Below are 9,286 nucleotides of genomic sequence, written 5' to 3' on the forward strand. Positions count from 1 at the left end.
ACAAAAGTGAAAATATGAGTAAACTATATGGACTTTGTTGTAAAATTGTGAGAATGAATGCCCTCATGCTTTAAGTGAGGAAGACTTGAGAACAGTAATGTATTTGTTATTATGTGATGTTTTCAAAAAGAGCAATTGTTTCACTTTTTGGTTTATCACAAATGTGGCTCTATATAAAGAGCACTTCGTGAGTGATTACAATACACAGTAAAAGAAAAGAAGTGAAAACAATAATATCAGTATCCTCTTCCACTTTTTACCTGCAATCCTTTTATGTTATAGCTACAAAACTAAACAGTGTGATATTTTACACCCGCTTCTCTTCTGTCCCTAATAAAGGTTATCTCTCTAACTTTTACTTATTTATAATAGACTTCAGAATAATTCAATTTATTTCAAATTGTCCCACCAAAAAGGATTAGTGACTAAATAATGATCAATTTTTGACATTTTGATTGCTTAATTGATTGAAATCAAATGCGGACAACATAACAATATATAGTAACAAAATAATGGTAATATAACAACTACATGATAAAAACCGATAGTTTGGACAAATAAATGTCAATTTCGAGACAAAAATAAAAAATTATCAATTGAGCCGGTCCGGGCCTCAACCCATCATCCAGCCCAGTTTAATTAGTAATAGACAGTGATTTAAAACTAACTGTTCGAAATCCGCAATTCCCATTCGGATGAGAAAGCATATCAACGTTAAACCCTAACAAAACCCCTTTGGCTTTGAGAGACATAAAAATCGACTCCGACGAAAATGAATCTGAACCGTTCGATATCCACCGGAACGTGGCTGGTGAGGAAGCTTTGCACGGCGGTTGAGGCTGCTACGGTGGCGGAGGCTGCGACGGCGGCGAAAACGGGTCAGCATGGAAATCCCAATAGGCTGTATCGGAGGTTATCGGCTTTGGGAGCGACCGGAGAAAGCGTGGCCAAGACGTTAAACCAGTACGTTATGGAGGGCAAAATGGTCAGGAAGTTTGAGCTCGAGAAATGCATCAAGGAGCTCCGCAAATACCGCAAGTACCAGCATGCCCTCGAGGTTACGCCCATTTCCACTTCTACCCTTCCGCTTTCTTGTTTGCTCCTTTTTATCTCGAAATTTTCAATTGCAGACAATGTGAATCTATATAATAGAATTTTAGTGGCCGCTTGAAAACCATTTCGTTTTTAATTTTTATTTTAGACGTATGGAGAAAATAAGAAACGAGGGGAGTCGAGATGTAGAAGAAATGTCTTGGGAAACTAAAAACGAAATGGTTATCAAACAGATTCGTAGTTTTTTAGAGTGCAATTTGATCCAATTGCATTGCTTATTTGTTCATAGATTTCAAGGTAGTCTGTAGTAGCATGTTCGATTTTTGATTCGGTTTGTTAGTGCAGATAATGGAATGGATGGAGTTTAGGAAAATGAATTACTCAAAAGCTGACCATGCCATACGCGTGGATCTTATGTCCAAAGTCAAAGGGATAGGAGCCGCTGAGGATTACTTCAGCGGCCTACCAGAATCTTCAAAGGACCGATTCACTTACGGTGCACTTTTGAACTGTTATTGCAAGGCACTGATGGAAGAAAAGGCATTGGCACATTTTGAGACGATGGATGAGTTGAACTTTGCTTCCTCTACTTTGGTCTTTAACAATCTCATGTCTCTGCATATGAGGAAGCAGAATCCAGAGAAAGTGGATCCTTTAGTGCAAGAAATGAAGAAGAGAAACCTGCCTCTGGACACGTTTACTTATAATATATGGATGCAGAGCTATGCGGCCTTGAATGATTTTGAAGGAGTAAAAAGAGTCCTGGCTGAAATGGAAACACAAGACGAAGAGAAATGCAGTTGGTCAACATATAGTAACCTGGCTGCCATCTATGTAAAGGCAGAACTTTTTGACAAGGCAGAGCAAGCCCTTAAAAAGTCGGAAGAAATGATGAAACCCCTGAAACAACGCGAGCCGTACCATTTTTTGATTAGCCTTTATGCCTGCACTTCTAATCTAGGCGAGGTGAAAAGGGTATGGAAAACGCTTAAGAAATCTTTCCCCGCAACAAACAATATAAGCTATCTTGTAATGCTTCAGGCCCTTTGTAAGCTAAACGATATTGAGGGGTTGAAAGAATTGTTTGAGGAATGGGAGTCCATTTGCTTTAGTTATGATATGAGGTTGGCAAATGTTGCTATACGCGGGTACCTCAGTCAGGGCATGCATGAAGAAGCAGAATTGGTCTTTACAAATGCCTGTAAGAAGACTAAAGGGTCTTTCATGAAGGCTCGGGAAATGCTTATGGTTCATGCCTTGAACACCCGTAAGGTGGATTTGGCTGTTAGCCATTTGGAAGCTGCTGTTTCGGAAAGCAAGAATGAGGAATGGCATCCATTCCCAGATACCAGAATTGCATTTCTCAAGTATTTTGAGGAAGAGAAAATTGTTGATGGTGCTGAGAAATTTTGCCAGATTCTGAAGCGTCTAGGTTGTCTCGGTTGCAATGAGTATTATTTGCTGCTTAAGACTTACATAGCTGCAGGAAAGTCGGATCCTGAGATGCGTCACAGATTGATGGAAGATCATATTGAAATAAGCCCCGAGCTTGAGAATCTGCTTGAAAAGGTTTCCGCAAGTGAATTGACTGCGGAGAGCAGGCCCCTAGAATTTTGACACACTATTCAGTACTTGAACTTGTATAAGGGGATCTTTCGAGCTTTCAGTATTTTCAGGTTGATGCAACCTGTATTGTATCGATATGCAAGTATGCAGGCATAGATTTTTCTGTTTATGGTATCAAACATTTATTGCACTTCAATGCACATGCTTGTCATTGACTCTGAGAATTGGAACGTACGTTTTTAATCCCATACTTGTATTACATTCTGCCTGTACAGATATATTCAAATTCGTTATAGATGAACGCCTCTTTCTTTTTCATCCGTTGTGTAATATCATTGTCTGAATGTAATCTTACCCGTGTAGTTACATGACACGCATTTGGCATTGGGGGAGATAACTGTGATGGTAGAACTTCGTGGAACTTTGTTGATTAGGTTTTGGTTGTTCATAGTAACAGGCATCGTTGTGCAGGTAGGTCTTTTTTCCAGAGAACTGAGGAACAGATCCATTGCTACATAGATTAGTGGCAACGATCATATGAATATCGCCAACTACCACTACTTCGAAAACAAAACCCAGTTAAGTGATTGTAAAGATGTTGCTGAGACACGAAAAACAAAAGGCTCCTAGAACTGTTTGTTTTAGTAAAAATGTAAATTTCGAACAACATTGTTTCGTGGTGCTATGCAAGCCAACTACATCTTCTGCGACCGCTCACAAGAATGTGCTTCAGAACAATGGTGGCAAGAGCAAGTCTGCAAGCTGAAGATCTCAAATTCCCGACAAGAACATGTATGATATATTTCCTTCGTCTTCGCTTAGCTGGCATCGATTCCCATTGTTCCTCTCTGAGATGAGCAAGTTCAACTGCCTCGCAAAATAGTTCTGCTACTGGCTTCTGGCTGCATATAAATAAAATGCAACTAAGCACACGGCAAATTATCACTACATAGCAAAATAGAAAGAAAAGATGGTCATCGTAAAGTGGCAGGAGGTTGTGAACTAACCTCCCTCTAACAAAACCAGTGGTGACGAAGCCTATTGGTGAACGGTGAGTTTTTCTAAGAACAGTGTTCTCTGGTATTTGGAGTTCCCACTTACCAGAAGGTTGCTCTGCACAGTAAGATGCCACAGCAGATTGAGGCAGTTGAAGTCCACCATCGAAACCCTCTGACCTGCAAGACACACATGAAGCTTTTTTTTCAAAATTATTGGTCTGTAGAATGAATATTATTCTGAAATACGTGTAAACATCTTTCAAAAATAGCCACAAAATTTAAAGTCACTCCCAAGATTAAAACTTTCAACGGTTACAAAATTTCACGTCACTCCCAATATCTCTGGTCGAAGCTGCTAAACAGATATCTTCTCTATAATCATTGTGTAGCATGCAGTTTCTAAAATATTTTTTCACTACTATTTGGTTAGCATTTGTTCTATTGCAGGGAATCAGTTCAATTATAGGATCAGTTGCCCATGACTTGGGAATTATAACTACACCGCAGCTGCATTGGATGGTTCGTGCTAGAAATAAGGGTTTGCGAGTATCAGACATTGATTACTTCAAACAGCTATCAAGTTCGTTTAGGTTAGTTAGAGATAGAGGTTTGTTTTATGAGTTCATATGCTCTAAAAAGGAAAAAAAATTCATATTTTGTTTGAGTGGCTTCTATTTGTGTGGTTGGTTAGGTGCTTGCCTGCTTGGTAGATTTGATTCGCAGTGAATTTCATGCCATCCTATTTTGTTTGAATACGCGCTTTGTGTGGTTGGTTAGGTGCTTGGTAGATTTGATTCCTGGTGGAAATCATGCCTGCAGCATGGATGACAAGTTGGTTGTGGATGGGGCAAATGGTGTTGGTGGAGAAAAACTCGAAATCTTGTAAACGATGTTGAATGGATTGGCTATTGAGATTCGGAAATGTGGAAAAGAAGGAGGTGTACTGAATGAAGTAGTTGGTGCAGGTTATGTGCAGAAAGAGAAGGTTGCTCCTTGTAGTTTTGGTTCACAGGATGTTGGGATAAGGTCAGCCGTCCTTTGATTATAAGACGAATCATTTACTTTAAGTAGCTTGTTTGAAATGTCTGCATCACAGACATACTGTAAAATACATAAATTGCATTAATGTCGTAGATGGGAGAAAATCTATGAATTTTGGTGATTGATTTGTTATTATTATCTTGTTTGATTTATAGTACATCTTGGACGGCATTAATGATGTTTGTCATAATGGCATAACTAGTAGGAAGTTTACTGCTTTTAAGAACCTTGAACTTTTATCTGATTTAACTAGTTGGACTGCTTACAATGGATACAAATGATCGTTAGATCGGAAATAAGTTTGATGTAAAATGTTTCTTTAAATGATAAGAGGAGGGGATTAAGTATTTGTATGGTTCTAGCTTTTGAGGTGAGCTAGTTTAGATGATGACACTGATCGGCTTGTGTATTTTATTGTACGATCTGGAAGTAGCAACAAGATTGAACTCGTTGATGGGGACAAGATTTCATCTTTCTTTGCCATATTCATCAAGGAGCAACTAAGCATTTTGAATAAGGAAGTAGATGTGAATGGAATAACGGTTATCAATGTCGCCTTGGATCGCACAAACAGCTTATGCGAATGGAGCATCCACAGTCAGATTATCCCAAACAGTTAGGTCTAGATGGTCACTTTTACTCGTACAGGAGTGAAATACTTGCATGAGAAAGCTGCAGAGTATGATAATCGGGATTTACTTTGAGGCAAATGGCCATGGCACCATCTTGTTCTCAGAACATTACTTATCCTGGCTGGAGGCTAGGGCTGCTGAGATTTCTCGTGTAGCTAAAGGTCACGCAAGGCGTTTTATTTTGTTGGGGTCAAAAAAACCAGGCAGTATTTATTTTATGCACGAGTGCCGACTTGATTTTCCATTACCGATCTAAATGAAGTATATGATCGTTTCTTTCAGGTTCAGAACAGCATAAGGCTGCTTTGAGGCTCTTGGCTGTTAGTGAATTGATTAACCAGGCTGTTGGGGATGCGTTGAGCGGAGATCTCTTGTCGAGGCTAGTCTGAAAGATAGGGGCTGGTCAATACAGAGGTGGAATGAGCTCTATCAGGATCTTCCCAGTAGGCAGCTTAAGGCAAGTGTCCTTGGCCTTCTTCTATGTTACGGACTGTTTATTCTATTTGTAATTGTTTTTGTAGCATTCTTAAGTTTTATAATGATACTCGATTCAGAAACTAATTCTTCCCCTTCTTAATTACTAGGCCAAGGTTGTCGATAGAGCTGCTGTTGTTACAGCAAATGCAGAAACCGTGGCCGTGACAACCCCCCGGCATTCAAGAAGCCATCGATGCTGAAACTGGTAGGCATCATAAGTGGCCCCGTTGATTCAAAGCGATAATTGGCATGTTTTACATTTCAGAACTAGATGTCTGGTAATTGTTTGTTGCACAAGAAAATTGCCTTTTTCCTAACTTTACTGGTATATAATTCACAAATTTTTTTTTTGAGGATTTTCTTTGTTCCCATTTATATTGCAGTTAAATACCGTAGATGCCAATGTTTTATACGACCATCAGGTACTGAAGATGTTATATGTGTATATGCAGAGGCATTCACAGACAGTGCAGCAGACAGTCCAGCCAGCTCTATTGCAAAACTAGTAGACCAGTTTCTTGGGTTTGGTAGCTCATAGGTATCGAAAGTGATGGAATTATCATATCGTCAATGTTTACGACAGCTTACAGGGTGTTGTGGACGTGGTGGACCTTGGAATAAATTAGGGGCAGACGACGAGAAGCAGAAGCGTGAAACATTGAATTTTTCTTTACATTGTTTCTGTTCTTATTTTCCATTTGGCAGTCTGTTAACACATCAGTCACATAAGTAAATGTACAATTTTAAAAATTGAGCATTCTCGCAATCGACTTGTAGCTGATGTGATGAAGAGCGATGAAAAATTGATGCATTTGGAATAACATTTCTCAAATGTAACACGACGGTCTTAAAAAAAAATCCGAATAAATTATTCTCGTCTGTAAAACTAGAGTGGTGGTGGAAGCTGCCAAGCAGTAAGATGAAATTCCAGAACAAAAAGAAGACCATCCAAAATCAGCTCGAACGGTGTTCTCACAGGCCTCTGCAAAAAATAAATTCAGAACATGAGAAGAGGTAATAAAGAAAATACTTAAGAATCCAAAACAAGAAAGACATCGTATGAGTTAATAGTCACATAAGAAGGAAGTTTGAAAGACAAACTAGGTAAGCAACAAGTGTAAAAATAAGAACAAAAAAACCTCCATCGACAACATTATAACCTTGTGAACAGATGGCCCTTGTTTGGTTTGGGCCGTAGATCCTTGTCTACATTCGGAAATCTAGAAATCTAGTAATAACCAAACAGAAAGTAGGAGAATTTAATAAAATTTTCTCTTCCCTTTCAGTTTAACCATTGGTGAAGCAAACAAAACAAACAAATGGTTGAGTAAATTTCAAAGTTGTTTTTCGCTTTGGAAGGGTAGTCAACAAACTACAAGAAGAAACTAAGCACTCAAGTAAAAGTTGTCTTTCCAAGGCATAATCTCAAACACTTGAACTGCAAAACAAACTACAAGCTGGGAAAAGGCTTAAATACAGTAAAACCTTCCATTATTCTTAATCGTGGAGTGTAAACCTACAATAAACGCCCTAATCTCTATTCCAGCTATTGCAACTCACTTCACCCAATTACTAATCAATAATTCACGTTGATAATGGGCAAATAAAGCGATGGTAGCATATTGGTTTTGTCGTAAAATTTATGCATAAATCATAATCCAGCAATCCAATCACTGATCAATAAATTTCAATGAGAGCAAACAAAGGAAGTTTGTGGTTGTGAAACTGGGTACCTGACTTTCTTGAGGAGGACGGCCTTGAGCTTGCGAGCAAGGTCTTGAGACCGGAGCTTCTGCTCGAGATTCTTGCGAGCCAAGATTCGTTTCTCAGAGTATTTGAGGTGGTGGGTTTGCTCCCGCTTTATCATCCTCTCAATCCCACTCGACGTCATCTTCCTCTGCATAACCGTCAGGGCCCACTCCAGGTTCCCGTTCATCACCTTCACCCGAATCCCTCTCAATTGCTCATGACGATGGTACCCCAACTGACTCACTGACTCCATGCCCTGACTGGACCGTTTCAACACATTCCACGCACTCCTTGCTACCGCATTCATTGCTTCTCTTTCTCTGTGCTTCCTGAGAATTTGACTGAACTCTAATAACACTACCAGCTAATAATATTGTCTGAAATATTAATCAACACATAACACATTTCAGTTCGGCATGTAAATTATAATCAGCCACAACATTAATCAACACATTCATCAATCAGCAAATAATATATAAAGGGCACATTTCAGAATCCATAACAAGCTATCGGATTCAAGTTTCGACATATTCATTATTTCACACAATCTCTCCACAATTCAGTTCACGGTGTCACACGTTTCATTCCCACAATTGAAATTTGAAGCTAACCTCAAGCAAATGTCAAAAACCCAAATAAAATATAAATCACAAATTGGAAACCCTAATTGTTAATGCAACAGTAAACGTGATACAGATAGGGATATCAATGCAAAATGCATGAAAATCAAATATCCAATGCCAAAACAAATGAGAAATGTGCAAACTCCACCTCTTGAATTGCCATTGAAACCTCCAAAAGTAGAAGATTAAAAGTTTGATCAGATTATTACGACCAAACACCCCAAATTGCACATATTTTTGCACAAATAACAATTTACATCTTCTTTTTCTTCTTTTTCTTCTTCTTCTTCTTCTTCTTCTAATACAAAGATGATAAGACTTCTAGCAGCCAAAAATCTCCAGTGTCTGCCTAACTCCAATATATAACAAACGTAATCCCAAATAGAAAACCCTAATTTCAAAAACCAAGAACCAAATATGAATCTTACCTTGAATTAGGCTGGAAGTGGAGTCGATTTACGCTTCAGGGAGGTCCGATTTCGATGTGGAACTGTGGAAGTGGGACTGGTGTTGAGTGGTTGTGGAAGACGTAGGAGAGAGAGTTATGATGGTGGTCGACGGCAAGATGAATATAGAGGTGGTGGCGGGGAGTGCGAATTTTGGAGGTTGAATTTGAAGTGGGGGATATGTGAATGTGAGAGAAAGTTGCAGAGAGATGGGAGGCGCTTGTCGTCGAGAGTCTTGACAGATGGGTTGGGCCTTTTGACAGCTCATTGATGGGTTGGGCCTCCGTCAGTCTTGACAAATCTTTAGTGGTGTGTAAAAGCAAATCCACCCCCATTAAGAGATTAAGAGATGGTAACTTTAGTGCTGTAAGAGCAATTCCACCCCCATTAAGAGATGGCAAGGTAAGTCTGGCTTATGTCAACGAGCAAAATTGACGTCAGCATAATGTTATTCATATTCTTTAATTTTTTTTTTGTATGTTTGGTGCGTGCATTGGATGCCCAATGTGGAGAGAGAGTAGACATAAACTGCATCAGTGGGTTTCGCTGTAGCAGCTGCAACCAAAAAGCCTAACGCCTGTTGTCACCCACTAACGTGCATGGAGCTCCTTTGAATTTTATTTATTTTTTATTGTATTTTTAATTCAACTACTAAAAAAGCTTTATTATAATTATTTATTTATAACAAGTTCATAAAAAGG

At 39.0% G+C, this 9,286-nt stretch overlaps 2 protein-coding genes and 1 pseudogene across 2 annotated transcripts; 2 read left to right on the forward strand and 1 right to left on the reverse strand.

Moving 5' to 3' along the window:
* Positions 1-688: 688 nt before the first annotated feature.
* Positions 689-2,916, forward strand: LOC137740262 (pentatricopeptide repeat-containing protein At1g02370, mitochondrial). Its single transcript, XM_068480110.1, has 2 exons — positions 689-1,057; positions 1,399-2,916. The coding sequence occupies exons 1-2, from the start codon at positions 773-775 to the stop codon at positions 2,668-2,670; spliced, it is 1,557 nt and encodes a 518-aa protein (XP_068336211.1). The 5' UTR covers positions 689-772; the 3' UTR covers positions 2,671-2,916.
* Positions 2,917-3,303: 387 nt separating this feature from the next.
* LOC137740780 (phosphoacetylglucosamine mutase-like) lies at positions 3,304-6,305 on the forward strand (annotated as a pseudogene).
* A 258-nt stretch (positions 6,306-6,563) lies between these two features.
* LOC137740362 (uncharacterized) lies at positions 6,564-8,705 on the reverse strand. Its single transcript, XM_068480232.1, has 3 exons — positions 8,568-8,705; positions 7,501-7,893; positions 6,564-6,749 (listed from the first exon to the last, which is right to left on the reverse strand). The coding sequence occupies exons 2-3, from the start codon at positions 7,821-7,823 to the stop codon at positions 6,740-6,742; spliced, it is 333 nt and encodes a 110-aa protein (XP_068336333.1). The 5' UTR covers positions 7,824-7,893; positions 8,568-8,705; the 3' UTR covers positions 6,564-6,739.
* Positions 8,706-9,286: the final 581 nt, after the last annotated feature.

This window comes from Pyrus communis, chromosome 7 (assembly GCF_963583255.1).
Source record: "Pyrus communis chromosome 7, drPyrComm1.1, whole genome shotgun sequence".
In the NCBI taxonomy this organism is placed as follows: Eukaryota; Viridiplantae; Streptophyta; class Magnoliopsida; order Rosales; family Rosaceae; genus Pyrus; species Pyrus communis.